This window comes from Salmo salar, chromosome 23 (genome assembly GCF_965601325.2).
Source record: "Salmo salar chromosome 23, fSalSal1, whole genome shotgun sequence".
Taxonomy (NCBI): domain Eukaryota; kingdom Metazoa; phylum Chordata; class Actinopteri; order Salmoniformes; family Salmonidae; genus Salmo; species Salmo salar.
In genome coordinates this window covers 12,822,135-12,845,480 of record NC_138313.1, presented here as the reverse complement: position 1 = coordinate 12,845,480, position 23,346 = coordinate 12,822,135, and the positions used below count along the sequence as shown (strand labels likewise).

Genomic DNA, 23,346 nt, shown 5'->3' with positions numbered 1-23,346 from the left:
GTGTGGGGTTGCTTCTCAGCTAAGGGAGTGGGCTCACTCACAATTCTGCATAAGAACACAGCCATGAATAAAGAATGGTACCAACACATCCTCCGAGAGTAACTTCTCCCAACCATCCAGGAACAGTTTGGTGACGAACAATGCCTTTTCCAGCATGATGGAGCACCTTGCCATAAGGCAAAAGGGGTAACTAAGTGGCTCGGGGAACAAAACATCGATATTTTGGGTACATGGCCAGGAAACTCCCCAGACCTTAATTCCATTGAGAACTTGTGGTCAATCCTCAAGAGGTGGGTGGACAAACAAAAACCCACAAATTCTGACAAACTCCAAGTATTGATTATGCAAGAATGGGCTGTCATCAGTCAGGATGTGGAACAGAAGTTAATTGACAGCATGCAAGAATGGATTGCAGAAGTATTGAAAAAGAAGGGTCAACACTGCAAATATTGACTCTGCATCACCTTCATGTAATTGTCAATAAAAGCCTTTGAAACTTATGAAATGATGTTACTATTCCATAGTAACGTCTGACAAAAATATCTAAAGACACTGAAGCAGCAAACTTTGTGAAAATTCATATTTGTGTCATTCTCAAAACTTTTGGCCACGACTGTACACTAAGTTGACTGTGCCTTTATTAAACATCTTGGAAAATTCCAGAAAATGATGTCATGGCTTGAGAAGCTTCTGATAGGCTTATTGACATCATCTGAGTCAATTGGAGGTATACCTGTGGATGTATTTCAAGGCCTACCTTCAAACTCAGTGCCTCTTTGCTTGACATCATGGGAAAATCAAAAGAAATCAGCCAAGACCTCAGAATAAAAATTGTAGACCTCCCCAAGTCTGGTTCATCATTGGGAGCAATTTCCAAACACGCAAGTATAAACACCATGGGACCACGCAGCCGTCATAGCGCTCAGGAAGGAGGCGTGTTCTGTCTCCTAGAGATGAACGTACTTTGGTGTGAAAAGTGAAAATCAATCCCAGAACAACAGCAAAGGACCTTGTGAAGTTGCTGGAGGAAACAGGTACAAAAGTATCTATATCCACAGTAAAACGAGTCCTATATCGACATAACCTGAAAGGCCGCTCAGCAAGGAAGAAGCCACATGTCCAAAACCGCCATAAAAAAAGCCAGACTACGGTTTACAACTGCACATGGGTACAAAGATCGTACTTTTTGGAGAAATGTCCTCTGGTCTGATGAATCAAAAATATAACTGCTTGACCATAATGACCATCGTTATGTTTGGAGGAAAAAGGGGAGGCTTGCAAGCCGAAGAACACCATCCCAACCGTGAAGCACGGGGGTGGCAGCATCATGTTGGGGGTGCTTTGCTGCACTTCACAAAATACATGGCTTCATGAGGACGAAAATTATGTGCATATATTGAAGCAACATGTCAAGACATAAGTCAGGAAGTTAAAGCTTGGTTGCAAATGGGTCTTCCAAATGGACAATGACCCCAAGCATACTTCCAACGTTGTGGCAAAATGGCTTAAGGACAACAAAGTCAAGATATTGGAGTGGCCATCACAAAGCCCTAACCTCAGTCCTGTCAAGAAATTGTGGGCAGAACTGAAAAAGCGTGTGCGAGCAAGGAGGCCTACAAAACCTGATTCAGTTACACCAGCTCTGTCAGGAGGAATGGGCCAAAATTCACCCAACTTATTGTGGGAATCTTGTGGAAGGCTACCCGAAACGTTTGACCCAAGTTAAACAATTTAAAGGCAATGCAACCAAATACTAATTGAGTGTACGTAAACTTCTGACCCACTGGGAATGTGATGAAAGAAATAAAAGCTGAAATAAATCATTCTCTCTACTATTATTCTGACATTTCACATTCTTAAAATAAAGTGGTGATCCTAACTGACCTAAAACAGGTAATTTTTACTAGGATTAAATGTCAGGAATTGTGAACAACTGAGTTTAAATGTATTTGGCTAAGGTGTATGTAAACTTCTGACTTCATCTGTAACAACACCGTTTGACATAGAAACACTGGATTTTCAGCATTTTGTCTTAAATAATATTTATTTATTATGAAATTTGGAAAAATATGAACAACATTCCACCCATGATGCCACTTGTTACCATAACAACTAACTGCTAAACTCAAAATCAGTCAGACTATACAATTATCGGAGCCGACTGGCAAAAAGATTTCTTTGCTTTTCTGACAGTTTTTGAGTCTTAATTATCTCCTTGGTGTTTCATGATTGCGGGTAATCTGTAAAAATATGTTTTTCCCGTTGTCTTTCGTGCCTTGTTAGAGCAACCAAATACTGCACAGAAATTGACCATGGTGATGAATCAACTACTTTTAGGTGCTGTTATCATGCAGCTTGGGGTAGCCACTCATCTGTTACTGTAGGAAGAATTGATGCTGGGGTCTTCCAACATGCCCGCCAGGAGTTGTCATATGTCACCTGGCAACCCTCTATAATGTTGATATCATATGAATTACACATTATCAAACAATGGTTATAGCTGAGTTTGACAGGGGACAGTGCACACATGACATAGTAACAGATTTACTGGTTTACTGTATAAGTGTATATAAGCTATTTTTTAACCCTGCAGTGCGAATGCGCTTTACACTGACAAATACATTGACTAATGCATTTACCACTTTAGACATCCAAGAGTTTGCTGCATCAATAATCACAAGGTCAACCAATAGACAACAAGGGGACCTGCTTTTGTATCCTTCAAGACATAATGGCTAACTTGTTAGATTTGTCTAACAGTCACATGATTGTCTAGAGCGGATGGTTAAGTGCATCGCTGCTGCCTTCCTTAGACCTGATGTCCCAAATGGCACCTTATTCCCTACAAAGTGCACTACTTCTGACGAGAGATGATCAGTTGGTAGAGCATGGTGCTTGCAACGATAGAGTTCTGGTTTCAATTCCCATGGGGGACTAGTACGAGAAAATGTATGTACTCACTCTGGATAAGAGCGTCTGCTAAATTTTGTAAATGTACCCATTAAGATACCTTGATATTTGCACTCTTCATCTCCCTGTTATTTATGATCTTCTATCTGTTTAATCATCAACTTGACTTTGCCAAATATAGGAGAAGTTATCTTATATTAATTCAGACTATTTTGAGGGCGCCAAGATGTCTCAAAATGGACAAACAGTGCTATTGCCGCTTTTGTCAGGTTTTTCAAGAGAAGGTCTTTTAAGGGAGCATCGGTTCGGCTAGCCGAGTCCGGCTATTCGCCAGCCCAACTGAAGCATGCTGATGCCTTTAGAACATCACCTCTCTCCCCACCGAAGACAGGGCTTAAATTCCCCACTCCAACCCTTCATTTTTTCTCCCACTTCTCTGTATCCCCTCTGTCATTGCATAACTGTATCAATAAAGTGTCAAAATAACCCCAAAATTATTTTTGAACTGCATGCAAGTCGTTTCAATGATTTGTTAATTTAATTTTACCAAAATAATGTAAGAATACATTAAACTTAATATGTTGCTCAAAAGTAAGTATCTTTCATGAGGATAACCAATGAGATAGAAAATTAAGTGATTGAACTCAATGGAAGTCTTTAGTTTTAATCACCTAGGCACTAGACCAGATTCAAAACATCATAATGGTGTTTAGTAGCTTTACAGAGAGGACACAACACCAAAAGAGAATGTATCCAATTCTGCACTAAACAGGACCTCAAAACACCAAAATAGTGATTTCAACTTTTTCTGTTGGTGCTCCCAGTTCCTGGTAAGGTCCTGTGTTCCAATGGCACGTTGTGTTAGCTAATCCAAGTTAATCATTTTAAAAGGCTAATTGATCATTAGAAACCCTTTTGCAATTATGTTAGCACAGCTGAAAACTGTTGCGCTGATTAAAGTAGCATTAAAACTGGCCTTCTTTAGACCAGTTGAGTATCTGGAGCATCAGCATTTGTGGGTTCGATTACAGGCTCAAAATAGCCAGAAACAAAGGACTTTCTTCTGAAACTCATCAGTCTATTCTTGTTCTGAGAAACGAAGGCTATTCCACTCCGGGATGCTGGCCTTCTAGGCAGAGTTGCAAAGAAAAAGCCATATCTCAGACTGGCCAATAAAAATAAAAGATTAAGATGACACTGGACAGAGGAAAAACACAGAAGAACACAGACACTGGACAGAGGAACTCTGCCTGGAAGGCCAGCATCCCGGAGTCACCTCTTCACTGTTGAAGTTGAGACTGGTGTTTTGTGGGTACTATTTAACGAAGCTGCAAGTTGAGGACTTGTGAGGCATCTGTTTCTCAAACTAGACACTCTAATGTACTTGTCCTCTTGCTCAGTTGTGCACTGGGGCCTCCCACTCCTCTTTCTATTCTGGTTAGAGCCAGTTTGTGCTGGTCTTTGAAGGGAGTAGTACACAGCGTTGTAGAAGAAACTTCCGCTGTAACTTACAGACGTACGAGATACCAGACCCGGTCTCAGGGAAGGCTAACTCTGGAGATACCTTCAATCTCCACTGAGTTAGTTAAATCTGATTCAATTTTTTTTTTTTTTTTTTTATCTCCAAGGCTCTCTAAAATGTGATTAATTGCCTCTAGGGCAATTTAAAAGGCTGACTGAGGACCTTTTTTTTATAGAAGAATCTGTTTGTTTTCTATAATTGTGTTTTTCTCTGAGTGTATTGATGAGTATATTGATGTGCATTATTGATGCATATAGTGTATATTGATGTGTTTTTTTTATATGCATTGATGTGTATCCAGAGCTCAACTGAGAAAGAGGCCTTGGTTTCAGTGTGATTCCCTGTCATAATAAAGAATAAATAAATAAAAATAAACAAGACACTATTTCTAATCAAGATGAATAACACACACAATGCACGCAAACACACACACACACACACACATACACACACACCACAGGGGGAGAGAAAGACACACACAGATGGGGAGGGAGGGAGGGAGCGAGAGAGATGTATTATCCCTTTCCTAGTATAATTAACACTGAAGGCCAGGCAGCTGATTAATATCAGAGCCATCTCCTGACTAGGGATCTTCACCACATTAAAGCGCATGTCAAAATCCACTTAACGCGAGGTGATATTCAATTCAGCCCCCAGATGCACGAGAATGGATTGATAAACACGGTAATCCTTAACACCTGCCAGACTGTTACATAATGGTGACGGTTTGTGTTATGAGGAGCTTAAGGGGGGTGAAACAAAAGGAAATTGTAGAAACCTAAGACAGATGTTGTTGCGCTTTATAAAAGTTCACGTGGCACTCACTGGTGGCGTGAGCAATTTTCACCTGCTTGTTTTGGTTTCTCAATTGATCTATCTCTCTCTCTCTCTTTGTGTACGTGTGCGTGCGCTTGTCTGTGCTTGTGTAAGGGGATGTAGAGGAAAAGCAACTCTCTTGTTTTGGAAAAGTAGAACATGTTTGTCAAATGAAAGCAGCCTATGGTTTTGACTTGACAGAATGTTCACTTTTGTCTTGGGGAGACGTGCCATGTTGTGCAGGGCAAGCTGCGCAAGCGTGATCCAGTAGAGTCCCAAAAAACAGAAACGTAAGATCCCCTCCTCCTCTCTGGTACCTCCACGTACCTCTGTCTGCCAAGCAGAGAAAGCACCGCAGGTGGTCCGCCTCCAGAGAGAAAAAAAGAGAGAGAGAATGAGGAGAGAGATAGAGTGATGGGGAGTGAGAGAGAGAGAGAGGCGCTCCCATAAAGCACATATGGTTCAGGCTACTTTTCTGACGACAAAAGAGTCAACGTGGAAAGCAGCGAGCGCAGATATTAAAGTCGCGGGCTCCGTTGTCACGCTACTGACAACCTCCACCTCTCCATGTCGAGCCGCTGAAATCTAGGATGCATGGGTTGTGAGCGGCTCCCAGTTAATTCATAAAAGGAGAGGGACCCACCGAGAAGTCTGGGGGCGCTCGCAAAATCCGCTTTATGAATGGCCCAAACATGGGGGAAATTCCTTTTGAAATAGTCCAGACCCGGCGGAAGGAGGGTCACTGTTCGGCCACCGCCAGTACAACCATCGCGTGCGAGGACGATTTCGACAGCAACGAGCTCGAGGCACTCTTCCAAAACTACAACGTGAAGCTGGAGCAGACAGCCACTCTCAAAGCCCTCGCGGTGCTCATCGTGGCCGCCTCGTCGCTCGCGCTGATGGAGCTGCTGTCCGGTCCCCAGCTCACAGTGTCCAAGGGTTCTCACCCCGTGCACTGTGTGGTGTTCGTCTCGCTTTTCATCGTCACCAACGTCAAGTACCTGCAAGTGACGCAGCTGCAGCAGATCGCCAAGCTCGTACTGCTCTTCAGCTTCACATTCGCGATCCTCTGCTGCCCGTTCCCCCTCGCGCTTGGAGCCGCCGGCGTGGAGGCTCCTGTCACCCCGGAGCAGGGGGTGTGGCAGCTCATGCTGGTCACTCTTGTGGCGTACGTGCTGCTCCCGGTGCGGACGCTGATCGCGGTGCTGTTTGGTATGATGGTGGCCGTTTCCCACTTCATCGTCACCGTGACATCATTCACGGCCAGAAAACACAAGCTCTGGAGACCGGTAAGACATGCATCTTCGGTACTCCCGGTCAGACTCTCGTTTAGAACCTCCGGTTAGTTTTTCTGTAATTTAGAACCTGCCCTAACTAACCAGCCCTCTCACCATGATTAAGTCCCCTGGTTTCATTGTTATAGCCTATAGACTTTGTTTCAGTGTGAATAGTTAAAAAGCGCATTTCACTCCAGGTTCTGTTGAATACCAGTGTCTATTTATAGTGCTGTGTTAGAGGTTTTATGATCTTTGTATCTAAACGAAAGTAGATAATTTTAAGATTGTTCTATACTTCAATTTGGTTTTCTATAAGCTTCAATATGAGGTCCTAAACCTAGCAAGAAAGTGCATCATTGTAGCTGTGTGGGATAATAGAGTCAAAATGTTTGCCTTGGGGTAAGTTGAGCCAATGGCAAGTTCAGCAAATTGATGCTAGGCATTATCACTGTACGCACACAAGTAGCAGAATGAACATAAAGAGGCATTTCAGTGGGCTTTATTTATTAATAAAAAGTGTGCTTTATTTATTAATTTGTGTGGGCTTTATTTGAAATGGTTTATTTGAAGTGGTTTTGAATAGCATGCTGACTTTAGGATAAATGTGGCAATGTGGTTTCCACGAGCATTCACCGTGTACTAGGAAAGAAAGGATAAAAAAGAAAGGATGAAATAAATTAAGAAAGGATAAATGAAAGAAAGAAAACAAATGACATAAAATAAAGAAATAAATAAAGAATAACAGAAACAGATAACAGAAAAGAAAGAAAGGTCAAACAAAAGCAAGTCTTCATACAAAATACAAATACAGTTCTTAGTATTGGGTATTGACAGGTCTGGCTTAATGCAGATACAGGTACTGAAGCCCCTGAGCCCAAGCCCGTAGGGGGCAAAAATAGCTGTGGATTAAGTTTTATCACAAGTGCATACAGGGAATTGCCAAAATAAAGGAAACAATAACAAATCCAATGAAATGTTATTTGTCACATGCTATTCGCAGAGTACGACCCTGCCTCACACAGGAAGCGGCGCAGGTCCTAATCCAGGCACTTGTCATCTCCCGTCTGGATTACTGCAACTCGCTGTTGGCTGGGCTCCCTGCCTGTGCCATTAAACCCCTACAACTCATCCAGAACGCCGCAGCCCGTCTGGTGTTCAACCTTCCCAAGTTCTCTCACGTCACCCCGCTCCTCCGCTCTCTCCACTGGCTTCCAGTTGAAGCTCGCATCCGCTACAAGACCATGGTGCTTGCCTACGGAGCCGTGAGGGGAACGGCACCTCCGTACCTTCAGGCTCTGATCAGTCCCTACACCCAAACGAGGGCACTGCGCTCATCCACCTCTGGCCTGCTGGCCCCCCTACCTCTGAGGAAGCACAGTTCCCGCTCAGCCCAGTCAAAACTGTTCGCTGCTCTGGCACCCCTATGGTGGAACAAGCTCCCTCACGACGCCAGGACAGCGGAGTCAATCACCACCTTCCGGAGACACCTGAAACCCCACCTCTTTAAGGAATACCTAGGATAGGATAAAGTAATCATTCTAACCCCCCCCCCCCCCCTAAAACATTTAGATGCACTATTGTAAAGTGGTTGTTCCACTGGATATCATAAGGTGAATGCACCAATTTGTAAGTCGCTCTGGATAAGAGCGTCTGCTAAATTACTTAAATGTAAATGTAAAAATGTAAATAACAGGTGTACTTACAGGCCCTTCCCAACAATGCAGAGATAAAAACATATAAATAATAAATAAAAAAAAACACATGTAATAAATACACAGTGAGTAATGATAGTTTGGCTATATACAAGGGGTACCAGTACCGAGTCAATATGCAGGGGTATGAGGTAATTGAAGTAGATATGAACATATAGGTAGGGATAAAGTGACTAGGCAACAGGATAGATAATAAACAGTAGCAGCAGCGTATGTGATGAGTCAAAAGAGTTAGTGCAAAAAGGGTCAATGCAGATAGTTAGTTAAATAGTTAACCAATAGCTACCCAGACTATTTATCAGTTATGCAGCTTGGGGGTAGAAGCTGTTCAGGGTCCTGTTGGTTCCAAACTTGGTGTGTCGGTACCGCTTGCCGTGCGGTAGCAGAGAGAACAGTCTATGACTTGGGTGGCTGGAGTCTAAAGTGTCTAAATAGAGTGTCTTAATAGGGTGTTGAGCCGCCAGAACAGTGTAACGTCTGCTTCCAACTCACACCCCCAAACACGTACAGTTGAAGTCGGAAGTTTACATATACTTTGGTTGGAGTCATTAAAACTAATTTTTCAACCAGGATCTACTTTGTGCATGACATAAGTAATTTTTCCAGCAATTGTTTACAGACAGAATATTTCACTTATAATTCACTGTATCGCAATTCCAGTTGGTCAGAAGTTTACATACACTTAGTTGACTGTGCCTTTAAACAGCTTGGAAAATTCCAGAAAATGTCATGGCGTTAGAAGCTTCTGATAGGCTAATTGACATCATTTGAGTCAATTGGAGGTGTACTTGTGGATGTATTTCAAGGCCTACCTTCAAACTCAGTGCCTCTTTGCTTGACATCATGGGAAAATCAAAAGAATTCAGCCAAGACCTCAGAAAAGAAATTGTAGACGTCCACAAGTCTGGTTCATCCTTGGGAGCAATTTACAAACACCTGAAGGTACCACGTTCATCTGTACAAAAAATAGTACGCAAGTATAAACACCATGGGACCATGCAGCCGTAATACTGCTGAGGAAGGAGACACATTCTGTCTCCTAGAGATAGACAAACTTTGGTGTAAAAAGTGCAAATCAATCCCAGAACAACAGCAAAGGACCTTGTGAAGATGCTGGAGGAAACAGGTACACAAGTATCTATAGCCACAGTAAAACGAGTCCTATATCGACATTAAAGGACGCTCAGCAAGGAAGAAGCCACTGCTCCAAAACCGCCATAAAAATGCCAGACTATGGTTTGCAACTGCACATGGGGACAAAGATCGCCCTTTTTGGAGACATGTCCTCTGGTCTGATGAATCAAAAATATAACTGCTTGGCCATAATGACCATCGTTATGTTTGGAGGAAAAAGGGGAGGCTTGCAAGCCAAAGAACACCATCCCAACCGTGAAGCACAGGGGTGGCAGCATCATGTTGTCAGGGTGCTTTGCTGCAGGAGGAACTGGTGCACTTCACAAAATACATGGCTTCAAGAGGAAGGAACATTTTGTGGATATATTGAAGCAACATCTCAAGAAATCAGTCAGGAAGTTAAAGCTTGGTCGCAAATGAGTTTTCCAAATGGACAATGACCCCAAGCATACTTCCAAAGTTGTGGCAAAATGGCTTAAGGACAACAAAGTCAAGGTATTGGAGTGGCCAGCACAAAGCCCTGACCTCAATCCTATGGAAGATTTGTGGGCAGAACTGAAAAAGCGTGTGCGAGCAAGGAGGCCTACAAACCTGACTCAGTTACACCGGCTCTGTCAGGAGAAATGGGCAAAGATTCACCCAACTTATTGTGGGAAGCTTGTAGAAGGATACCTGAAACGTTTGACCCAAGTTAAACAATTTAAAGGCAATGCTACCAAATACTAATTGAGTGTATGTAAACTTCTGACCCACTGGGAATGTGATGAAAGAGATAAAAGCTGAAATAAATCATTCTCTCTACTTTTATTCTGACATTTCACATTCTTAAAATAAAGTGGTGATCCTAACTGACCTAAGACAGGGAATTATTACTAGGATTAAATGTCAGGAATTGTGAAAAACTGAGTTTAAATGTATGTGTATGTAAATGTAAACTTCCTGACTTGAACTGTACAGTGCTGGTCATAAAATAAAATCTAGCTATTTCATAGAAGCAAACAATGTTCTTCCCCAAAAACATAGCAAAATGGCATAATCTGTTACAGTAGCGATAGTTAGCTTGCAAACTCTATAGCTAGGTGTCACCATCTAAAAGAACACTAATTTATAAGACAGTTTTGATTTGATAAATGGTGGTCGGACCCATCTATGTGAAGCTAGCCACAAAAAGGATTAGCCACAGTAGTGGACTTTGCTGTTTGCCTTCAAAATAAAAGTTTGGCATAATTCTACTATTTGTATTCATTTGCATCACTGTCAAGGACATTATTTTATTTTGAAGGCAAACCGCAAATTCCACAATTGTGTCTAATCCTTATTGTGGCTAGCTTCACAACACATAACCAAGTCCGGTCGAGCCTCACTAGCCAGATGAAGCTAGCTGGCTGCTTATAATGTTAGCTTTGGGAAACAGGGTTAAGTAGCTGTCTAGCTATTTATTTTCATGAACTAAAGTTCCATTTCAATAGGCGAACAACAAGTGCCAACATAGCTAATACTTACAAGGATTTCTAAATCATTGCTAAGAATAATGAAAATGAATGCAGTTTCTACTGGTCATTGTTTTCAGGCTGGTTGTATTGGTGCTAGCTAGGTACCAAGCTAAAGCTAGCTACCCCAGAAGTTGCGGTCGAACAAATAATGCTTTATTACCAACGCGGTATTGTAAACACATTGTTTGTCGCCGGTGTTTGCTTGTTTGCAGACATTTTTGTACAGCTTTGACAGTGCTACTGTATCTTTTTTGACACACAAAGACCCAAACGGTGTTCCATAGAATGTATGTCTTGAAGCTAATAGCAGTGACTCTATTGCTGTGTAATTCAGGTAGGGAAACATCTGAAAAATAACGCACTTGGTAGTGTGTACCTGTGCTCGACCAGTCGGCAAAAGCCAACATCACCCACGACAAAGAAGGGTTGATTGTCAAGGGCCATGAATTCCATTATCTTGGCTTTAATGGATTTCGCCTTTTGTGTTTTCTCGCTGAATTTTTCTTACTCTTTCAAGTGACTGCTCGACTTGTTGATTGCTTGATCCACACATCAGACATTGTGCGCTAGGTTAGGAATGCTGTGTTGAACGTGTTGCGCAAAATTTTACGTTGCGTCATTACGGCATGTACCTACGTTATATAGGTATGCATGTCAGCTTTGACATCAGTTTTGCACATCAGCGTTAAACTAGACATTGGGCCGATACCGATGTTGGCATTTTTAGCTAATATCGGCCGACTCCGTTATGTTCACCGATATATCGTGCATCCCTAGTACGGATCCGTGCGACATGGGACCATGCATTGTCATGCTGAAACATGAAGTGATGGAGGAGGATGAATGGCACGACAATAGACCTCAGGATTACGTCACGGTATTTCTGTGCTTTAAAATTGCCATCGATAAAATGCAATTGTGTTCGTTGTCCGTAGCTTATGCCTGCCCATCCTATAACCCCATCGCCACCATGGGGCACTCTGTTCACAACATTGACATCAGCAAACCGTTCACCCACACTACGCCATACAGGTGATCTGCAGTTGTGAGGCCTGTTGGACGTACTGCCAAATTCATTAAAACGACTTGGAGGCGGCTTATGGTAGACATTAACATTTAATTCTCTGGCAACAGCTCTGGTAGACATTCCTGCAGTCAGCATGCCAATTGCAAGCGCCCTCAACACTTGAGACATCTGTGGCATTGTGTTGTGTGACAAAACTTCACATTTTAGAGTGACCTTTTATTGTTCTCAGCACAAGCAATGTAAACAAATTTGTGCCATTTTTTTTTAAACTTCTGGGAACTTTTTTTTCAACTCATGAAACATGGGACCAACACTTTAAATGTTGCTTTTTTATTTTTGTTCAGTATATTTCTATGGTTGGTTGCGGCTGTATGTTTGCCTTTTGCAAATTTCAAAATACAATCACCTTTTATAAAAGCATTTCATGCAAGTCTACGTCATAGAAATGCATGCAATGTGTTCATAAAAGGCAAAGAAATCTTTCAGGCCCTGCTAAAAAATCTTCCCCATGTATGGAAATAAAATCTAAAATAACCTCTGCTCAACTGTATGCCACATTGCAAATGTTATTACGGCTTTATTATAATGTTTTCTTCAACAGTACATTTTACACACACCTGTACTGAAGTTGATATTTACAACTTTAAAAGGTCCAATGCAGCCATTTTTGTCTCAATATCAAATCATTTCTGGGCACCAATTTTGTACCTTACTGAGATTGTTTTAAATTAAAATGTACAACAATAGCTTCTTTGGAAAGGGCAACATCTCAAGCAAGAATTTTGTCTCGGAGTAGTCTGATTGGGGAAGGGAAACTACAAATTAGCTGTTGGCATAGAGCTTATGAACTATCTTTCTTATTGGTCTATTAACTAATTTACCACATGGTGATATCACCATGGAAACCCAAAACTCCATCCCACCTAAACAGGCTGAAGTATCAGGCAGTCATTTCATACAGCTCTTACACTAAAATGTCATTCTCATCATTTTCACAATTTTACATTATTTTTCCAACCTCATAGTGTGGAGATACATCTAAAACACACAAAATCCTGTTTTTGACTACACTGGCAATTTAATAATAATCATGGTTTCTATGGTAAGAATGAAACCGATCCATTCCTTGACACCTACAAACACCCTCAACCCCCTACCCACCCACCCACCCACCGACCTACCTACCCAACCTCTCTCTCAATTCATTTCAATTCAATTCAAGGGGATTTATTGGCATGGGAAACATATCAGAGCAGTCAGAGCAGCTCACAGATTACTGCACCTGTACATAGCTCATCTATAATTTAGCCCAAACAACTACCTCTTCCCCTACTTTATTTATTTATTTTGCTCCTTTGCACCCCATTATTTCTATTTCTACTTTGCACTTTCTCCCGCTGCAAATCTACCATTCCAGTGTTTTACTTGCAATATTGTATGTACTTCGCCATCATGGCCTTTTTTTACCTTTACCTCCCTTATCTCACCTCATTTGCTCACATTGTATATAGACTTATTTTTCTACTGTATTATTGACTGTATGTTTGTTTTACTCCATGTGTAACTCTGTGTTGTTGTATGTGTCGAACTGCTTTGCTTTATCTTGGCCAGGTTGCAATTGTAAATGAGAACTTGTTTTCAACTTGCCTACCTGGTTAAATAAAGGTGAAATAAATTTAAAAAATAGATGTTAACATTGCCAAAGCAAGTGAAGTTGATAATATACAAAAGTGAAATAAACAATAAAATAAACAGGAAACATTACACTCACAGAAGTCCAAAAGAATAAAGACATAACAAATGTTATATTATGTATATATACAGTGTTGTAATGATGTGCAAATGATTAAAGTACAAAAGGGAAAATAAATAAACATAAATATGGGTTGTATTTACAACGGTGTTTGTACTTCACTGGTTGCCCTTTTCTTGTGGCAACGGGTCACAAATCTTGCTGCTGTAATGGCACACTGTGGTATTTCACCCAGTAGATATGGGAGTTTATCAAAATCGGGTTTGTTTTCAAATTCTTTGTGGATCTGTGTAATCTGAGGGAAATATGTGTCTCTAATACGGTCATAGGCAGGAGGTTAGGAAGTGCAGCTCAGTTTCCACCTCATTTTGTCGGCAGAGTGCACATAGTCTGTCTTCTCTTAAGAGCCAGGTCTGCCTACGGCGGCCTTTCTCAATAGCAAGGCTATGCTCACTGAGTCTGTACATATTCAAAGCTTTCCTTAAGTTTGGGTCAGTCACAGTGGTCAGGTATTTAGGTCCAAATAGCATTCTAGTTTGCTCAGTTTTTTGGTGAATTCTTTCCAATGTGTCAAGTAATTATCTTTTTGTTTTCTCATGATTTGGTTGGGTCTAATTGTGTCGCTGTCCTGGGGACCAGCTTGCTTAGGGGACTCTTCTCCAGGTTCATCTATCTGTAGGTGATGGCTTTGTTATGGAAGGTTTGGGAATCGCTTCCTTTTAGGTGATTGTAGAATTTAACAGCTATTTTTGGGATTTTGATAATGAATGGGTATCGGCCTAATTCTGCTCTGCATGCATTATTTTGTGTATTACGTTGTATACGGAGGATATTTTTGTAGAATTCTGCATGCAGAGTCTCAATTTGGTGTTTGTCCCATTTTGTGAATTATTGGTTGGTGAGCAGACCCCAGACCTCACAACCATAAAGGGCAATGGGTTCTATACCTGATTCAAGTACTTTTAGCCAGATCTTAATTGGTATGTTAAATTTGATGTTCCTTTTGATGGCATAGAATGCCCTTCTTGCCTTTTCTCTCAGGTCGTTCACAGCTTTGTAGAAGTTATCTGCGGCGCTGATGTTTAGGCCAAGGTATGTATAGTTGTTTGTGTGCTCTAGAGCAACGGTGTCTAGATGGAATTTGTATTTGTGGTCCTGGAGACTGGACCTTTTCTTGGAACACCATTATTTTGGTCTTACTGAGATTTACTGTCAGGGCCCAGGTCTGGCAGAATCTGTGCAGAATATCTAGGTGCTGCTGTAGGCCCTCCTTGGTTGGTGACAGTAGCACCAGATCATCAGCAAACAGTAAACATTTGACTTCAGATTCTAGTATGGTGAGGCTGGGTGCTGCAGAATGTTCTAGTGCCCTCCCCAATTCGTTGATATATATTTTGAAGAGGGTGGGGTTTAAGCTGCATCCCTGTCTCACGCCACGGCCCTGTGGGAAGAAATGTGTGTGTTTTTTCATGCCAAATTGAGTCGAAGGCTTTTTTGAAATCAACAAAGTATGAGAAGACTTTGCCTTTGTTATGGATTGTTTGTTTGTCAATTAGGGTGTGCAGGTTGAATATGTGGTCTGTCGTACGATAATTTGGTAAAAAGCCAATTTGAGATTTGCCCTGTACATTGTTTTCACTGAGGAAATGTACGAGTCTGCTGTTAATGATAATGCAGAGGATTTTCCCAAGGTTGCTGTTGACGCATATCCCACAGTAGTTATTGAGTTCAAATTTGTCTCCACTTTTGTGGATTGGGGTGATCAGTCCTTGGTTCCAAATAATGGGGAAGATACCAGAGCTAAGGATGATGTTAAAGAGTTTTAGTATAGCCAATTGGAATTTGTTGTCTGTATATTTCATCATTTCATTGAGGATACCATCAACACCACAGGCCTTTTTTGGTTGGAGGGTTTTTATTTTGTCCTGTAGTTCATTCAAGGTAATTGGAGAATCTAGTGGGTTCTGGTAGTCTTTAAAAGTTTATTCTAAGATGTGTATTTGATCATGTATATGTTTTTGCTGTTTGTTCTTTGTTATAGAGCCAAAAAGATTGGAGAAGTGGTTTACCCATACATCTCCATTTTGGATAGATAATTCTTCGTATTGTTGTTTGTTTAGTGTTTTACAATTTTCCCAGAAGTGGTTAGAGTCTAGGGATTCTTCAATTACATTGAGCTGATTTCTGATGTGCTGTTCCTTCTTTTTCCATAGTGTATTTCTGTATTGTTTTAGTGATTCACCATAGTGAAGGCATATACTCAGGTTTTCTGGGTCTCTATGCTTTTGGTTGGACAGGTTTCTCAATTTCTTTCTTAGGTTTTTGCATTCTTCATCAAACCATTTGTCATTGTTGTTCATTTTCTTCTGATTTCTGTTTGAATTGTTTATATTTTTTGATAGGGAAGCTGAGGCAAATACATTGTTAAGATTTTCTACTGCCAAGTAACTTCACTGTTACAGTGGAATGTTTTGTCCAGGAAGTTGTCTAAAATCAAATCAAATGTATTTATAAAGCCCTTCTTTGATATCTCAAAGTTCTGTACAGAAACCCAGTCTAAAACCCCAAACAGCAAGCAATGCAGGTGTAGAAACAGGGATTGAATTTGTTGTTGCCTAATTGTTTTTTGGTAGGTTTCCACACTACATTCCTTCCATCTATAGCATTTCTTAATATTACTCAGTTCCTTTGGCTTTGATGCCTCATGATTGAGTATTGCACTGTTCAAGTAGACTGTGATTTTGCTGTGATCTGATATGGGTGTCAGTGGGCTGACTGTGAACGCTCTGAGAGACTCTGGGTTGAGGTCAGTGATAACGTAGTCTACAGTACTACTGCCAAGAGATGAGCAATAGGTGTACCTACCATAGGAGTCCCACTGGAAGCCTACCATTGACTATGTACATACCCATCGTGCGATAGAGCTGCAGGAATTGTGACCTGTTTTTGTTATCATAGTTGTGCCTAGGGGGGCATATGGGGGAGGGAATGCTGTCACCTCCAGGCAGGTGTTTGTCCCTCTGTGTGCTGGAATTTAGGTTGCCACAGACTAGTACATGTCTGTGTCTCTCTCTCTCTGTGTCTCTCTCGCTCTCTGTCTCTCTCTCTCTCTGTCTCTCTCTCTCTCTCCCTCCCACCATACACACACACATACATACCACTGACTGTGTACATGTCTGTTTGTGCTCTGTGTGATTTGCAGATGGTGGCCAACACGGTGCTGTTCACCATTGTCAACCTGTCTGGAGTGTTTGTCAGGGTGCTGACTGAGCGTGCTCAGAGGAAGGTCTTCCTACAGGCTAGGAGCTGCATAGAGGATAGGCTACGACTGGAGGACGAGAATGAGAAACAGGTGAGAGCGACACAAACATGCTCACACACAGGCAGGCACACAAGCATGCACGTACTCACACACACACACACACACACAAAGGTACATATAAACATATAACATCTCAGACATATATACAAACATACTGTAGGGTACATGTATGTACACATTTTTAAGCAGATGTATTTTCTTGCAACACACCTTGTGCAAAGACCTTGATATGTTTCAGCGTGAGTTTCTAAAGGTTGCAGGTACCAATGTAGCTTTTGTAACAACATAACTATGACATTAGCTATATTGTATTTACGTCGCCACCATGACCTTTTTTGCCTTTACCTCCCTTATCTCACCTCATTTGCTCACTTTGTAGATAGACTTATTTTTCTACTATATTATTGACTGTATGTTTGTTTTACTCCATGTGTAACTCTGTGTTGTTGTATGTGTCAAACTGCTTTGCTTTATCTTGGCCAGGTCCCAATTGTAAATGAGAACTTGTTCTCAACTTGCCTACCTGGTTAAATAAAGGTGAAATAAATTAATAAATAAGGAAATAAAAATTACCATAGTGCACACGCCACACCACACACCCTACCCTCTCCACACACACCTTTAACACACAGCAACAGAACATTACACACACCCTTCCCCTCCCCCTCAGCCCACCTACACCAGGCGCTTATAAGAAAAAATCATTATCTTAATGCCCACATTATACACACACACACACACACACACACACACACACACACACACACACACACACACACACACACACACACACACACACACACACACACACACACACACACACACACACACACACACACACACACACACACACACACACACACCTGTGCTTTGTAGATTAGTTTATGTTGTTTTCCTGTCCTGCAGTTGCAGGCTGAGCTCTGACAGGTCATTATTACACAGGCAGATTGCTTTCATGGCCTCCCCGCGCTACCCACTAAAGGTCAACAGTTTGTCTGTGTACTTAATGTATACAGCACCCTGATTGGCATCTGGAAACAGCACATTGCCAAGATGTGAAAGGCCACCTAACCAGTCTGCCATTTGGCTCATAATAACCTAACCAGTCCATCCCAGTGCTTTAATATAATCAGGTTTTTAAAATAGTGTCTGCAATTTAATAGTTGGTTTTGTTAAGTAAACAGAGTAAAACTCACAGACGACTAGTAAAGCTCAAACCAAGTTTATTCCCCCACTGGCTCACACAGCTGCATAAGACCAAGACATATTTATACAAGTACTGGTATTTAAACCTTCCTCCTATGCTGAGTCTCTCCCTTACACATCTGGACAGCCAATACATCTCTGTTGCTAGACAGGACTTTAGTGATGCCTGTTCTTTCTCACTTCATCTGACCTGACCTTGGCCCAAATTTCTCACTCCTCCCCAACTCACCACTGTCCTACCTTATCTGTTGACTGAAACCAGACTGTGGCCCTTCTCCTTTCCATAGGATACCTGATGTTTAACAATAACATGTTCTGACAGAATGTAAACGTTCTGCATTCCCAGCTCTCCCTCAGTAACATGAATAAGGATATTTAATATTTCAAGTTTAAAGTCAGAACCCATCAGTTTTATCCACAACAGCTCAGAGACAATGATGACTGTTATTTATTTAATCCACTAACTATGTTTAATTGTTACCCGATTAAATTAATCATGTAACGATTAACTCATTAGGATTTGGGACACCATGGAAGAAGTTGTTTAAAGAGTTACCATCTCTAGAATTAAACTCTACAAGGTATATATCTATTGCATCGATGCACAGTCATCTTATTAATCATTACCTCTTATCATATCCTCATTCTGACCAGTCGTAACCTAATTGGATCTGCTAAAACCCCAGCGTTTGCTCATTATTCAGTACTACACAAACTGGTTTAATTATTTATTTACTAGCTAACTAAATAATAAGACAGAATACACACACACACACACACACACACACACACACACTTACTACATGAGACAAAGGTCCCTAGTGGACTGACAAAATATGGCGGTTTATACACAACAAATGAAGAGTGGTGGGGAAAAGAGAGAGAGAGAGAGAGAGAGAGAGAGAAAAGGACACTTATTGTGGACACATTCTATAACTATTCTCCCATTAATCGTTCGTCTTTTATCTCTGTCGGAACCAAGCCTGCTTGGAAAGGGTTTAGTTGGGCCTTTCTGCAGCCCACTTGTACATGCTCTGATTGTCCACCAGAGGTCAACATGTCCTTCTTCTTAGTTGTCTGGTCTCCCTGGGGTGTTTCCTCAGAACAGCTACTTAGCTGTACCAGTGATTGTCTGAGAGGGGAGTTCTCGTCGCCCCCCCCCCCCATGCTGGTATTCAAAGTTCCAAACCACTTTACACGCACAGCTGCAGACTGGCAATCTCCTGGTCTGGTAGGTGAGGTTATCTTCTTCACCTCGTGTTGAGGTTCAAAGTTTCAACCATTTCAAACGTGTAGCTCTCAGCCTCACGTTTCCTGGTCTGATGTTAATTTCTCTTCCAAGCCTTTATGCACTCAGCATAAAAGGGGCGTTCTATCATCTTGACACGATATCTGAGCTCCCTTGGGGCGTGGCTACTTACTGGTGCAAAGTATCATCAAAACTAGGTTCTCGTTAGAAAACTAAAATCACATTACTATCTTTAACAAAAATACTTTCAGAATTGTTCATGTCTCACGCACAACATATATGATGAAAACCTGACATATACAGTGTGTATACTTTTCAAGTTACAGTATTTTCGTTATACCATTTTTATTTAAAAACATTATGACATCACAAAATAGACATTAGTTTTCCATAGACCATCTCTCATCATTCCCCATGTTCTGATGTTAGGAATATTCTTCCGGTGTTCACTTTTTGGACTTTACAGTTTTGGGTTGGCAAAAGTATTTGGAGACAAAGGGACATTCCTTTAGCTGATAGTAAAGGGTAAAAGAGAGTATTCCTCTCTTGTAATTTACGACCTGGTGTGAATGGTCGACCATCCAGCAGCCCTCCCCCTCTCCTCTCTGTGGGAGAGAGAGAGAGGCCTGGTTACTGTCACAATCCCACCGTCTGATCTGACCGATTCTGATCCTCACAGGACAGTCATGACACTAAATTATTCCAGAGGGAGAATATAACCCATAAAGCCTTTTTTTTTTGGGGGGGGGGGGCTTTACTACTATAGCCCATAGAAACACATTGAATAACACATTCATAAATGGAAACAAAGACAATCAAAAAATGTATCATAAGAATAAGGTTTTGAAGTGTCTGTCGTTTTCGTTAGAAAAACGATTTTTGGAATGTCTCCTGGTCTAACAAACAGCGCTGTAGCGCTGCCACTTTCCACCGCAGTTGCGGAAGGCCGAAATAGGCGGATGTGGTGGATTGAGACTATTACTATTTCATGATTGCCTAGTCACTTTTACCCCTAACCACATGTACTCATATTACCTCAATTACCTCAACTACACTCTTAGAAAAAAAGGGCAGGGGTTAGGGTTAGAACCATACAGGGTTCTTCAGTTTATCCCCATAAGGGAACCCTTTTTGGTGCTAGAACCCTCTATGTAGGGTTTTTCAAAGAACCCCCTGTATATAGTTCTACCTAGAACCCTCTATGACAGGTTGTACCAAGAACCATTCTTTCATCCAAGGATTCTTCCTAGAACCCTCTGTGAATGGTTCCACCAGCCTTATTAGCCTTTAAAATTAAATTATTTATGACAACATAATATATAATTATACCCTAACACAGTGGTGTTAGGATTCTCCTGGTTTATAGGCCACACCAGGCCTGCAAATCACAATGTTGGCTTGCAAAGTGATGTGTAATTCCTATTGGAATCCAGCCAGAGTTAGGATATCTAAAACATAGAATTGTTAATCACCTGCAACTTCAATTCAGGATGACTACTAGAATAGAGACGATTTATATACCAAGGACCAAGTCAATGTGTGGGGGTACGAGGTACACTCTTAGAATAAAGGGTTACACAAGGGTTCTTTGTAAGGCAAAGGGTTCTACCTAGAACCTTTAACATCCTAAATATGTTTTTGGAAGCAAGGGTTCTTTGATCATTCTTTGGAAGGCAAGAAAGATTCTTTGGAAGGCAAGAAGGGTTCTACATAGAACCATCCCAGCATGCTCTATTGCAGGGAGATTTTCAGAATTGTTTGTTTTACTGTAATATGTGTTTTTGCATGTACATTGCTTGGTTGATTCATTTTATGCTACACAAAGATAAATAACATACAACATTTCTACACCAATTCAATCTGTTAGTAATTGGATTTATTGCACCCATTACTGAGATGGTTGTTCCAGTTAAGATGATTGAGGTAGTCTCTCTCTCTTTTTATAGTTTTTATTATGTTACAATTTCCACATTTTTATTTAGCAAATATTTCTCTTACTTTTTAACTGTTGGGAATGGGCTTGTAAGTAAGCATTTCACTGTAAACTCTACACCTGTTGTATTAGGCGCATGTGACCAATACAATTTGATTCGATTTTTTAAACAGACAAATTTTGTTGGGGATTTTTTATTATGTTAGCCTGGTGGGTCCAATTTGTTTGTGCTTTAGCTACTTTAACAACAGCAACTACAATAACAACAACAACAAAGCAATTCTACTCTGAGAAGCTTTGTGAATATGGGCCCTGTCTACTGAGAGGACTGAATGCAGAGTATAAAGAGGAATATTGTACAGCTGAGAGAGAGAAGTAGGTCTTTGTTGCTTCGTGCCCTTAATAAGACCAGTGGTGTTGAGCTCATGGGGGTTGATAACCTTATCTGGACAGGACCCTTCATCTCAATTTCCGCATAAAATGACATACCCAAATCTAACTGCCTGTAGCACCAGGACCTGAAGCAAGGATATGCATATTCTTGATACTATTTGAACAGAAACACTTTGAAGTTTGTGGAGATGTGAAATTCATTTAGGACAATACAAACACAATAGATCTTGTAAAAGATCAAACAAACCAAAAAACATGCGTTTTCAATTTTTATTGTTGTTGCGTCATCTTTGAAATGCAAAAGAAAGGCCATACATTGATATAGGAAGCTGGAGAGAATGTAGATGTTGTCCACAACAGGGCAACATGTGTGTGCGAAGTTTCAGACTGATACATTCAGGAATTAGAGAGCTACATAATATTTAGTGTGAAGTCTCCAAGGTGTCCCTTACGAGTTTGCCCAAATGTAACCCAAATGGCTGAATTGGTCAATTGAAACATTTACAAGTACATAAATTGCATTCGGAAAATATTCAGACCCCTTGACTCTTACCACATTTTAAGTTACAACCTTATTCTAAAATGTACATCAATCTACACATAATACCCCATAATGACAAAGCAAAAACAGGTTTTTAGAAATTTTAGCAAATGTATAAAACCCCCCCAGAAATATCACATTTATATAATTATTCAGACCCTTTATCAGTACTTTGTTGAAGCACCTTTGGCAGTGATTACAACCTCAAGTCTTCTTGGGTATGACGCTACAAGCTTGGCACACCTGTATTTGGGGAGTATCTCCCATTCTTCTCTGCAGATCCTCTCAAGCTCTTTCAGGTTTGATGGGGAGCGTCGCTCCACAGTTATTCTCAGGTCTCTCCAGAGATGTTCGATCGGGTTACAGTCCGGGCTCTGGCTGGGCCACTTAAGGACATTCAGAGACTTGTCCTGAAGCCACTCCTGCATTGTCTTGGCTGTGTGCTTAGGGTCGTTTTCCTGTTGGAAGGTGAACCTTTGCCCCAGTCTGAGGTCCTGAGCCCTCTGGAGCAGGTTTTCATCAAGGATCTCTCTGTACTTTGCTCCAATAAATCAATCAATCAAATGTATTTATAAAACCCTTTTTACATCAGCTGATGTCACAAAGTGCTGCACAGAAACCCAGCCTAAAACCCCAAACAACAAGCAATGCAGATGTAGAAGCACGGTGGCTAGGAAAAACTCCCTAGAAAGGCCAGAACCTAGGAAGAAACCTAGAGAGGAACCAGGCTCTGAGGGGTGGCCAGTTCTCTTCTGGCTGTGCCGGGTGGAGATTATAACAGAACATGGCCAAGATGTTCAAACATTCATAGATGACCAGCAGGGTCAGATAATAATAATCACAGTGGTTGTAGAGGGTGCAACAGGTCAGCACCTCAGGAGTAAATGTCAGTTGGCTTTTCATAGCCAATCATTCAGAGTTAGAGACAGCAGGTGCGGTAGAGAGAGAGAGAGTTCCAAACTAGAGGTCGACCGATTAATTGGAATGGCCGATTAATTAGGGCCGATTTCAAGTTTTCATAACAATCGGCAATCGGTATTTTTGGCCACCGATTTGGC

At 41.2% G+C, this 23,346-nt stretch overlaps 1 protein-coding gene across 1 annotated transcript in view; it reads left to right on the top strand.

The window, feature by feature from the left end:
• The first annotated feature begins 5,478 nt into the window (after nucleotides 1–5,478).
• Nucleotides 5,479–23,346, top strand: part of LOC106584068 (adenylate cyclase type 1) — a 79,519-nt gene continuing 61,651 nt past the window's right edge. The window contains exons 1-2 of the mRNA XM_082967918.1: nucleotides 5,479–6,537; nucleotides 16,847–16,996. Coding sequence (XP_082824044.1) covers nucleotides 5,926–6,537; nucleotides 16,847–16,996 — 762 coding nt within the window. The 5' untranslated portion in view covers nucleotides 5,479–5,925. The remainder of the gene's footprint in view (nucleotides 6,538–16,846; nucleotides 16,997–23,346) is intronic.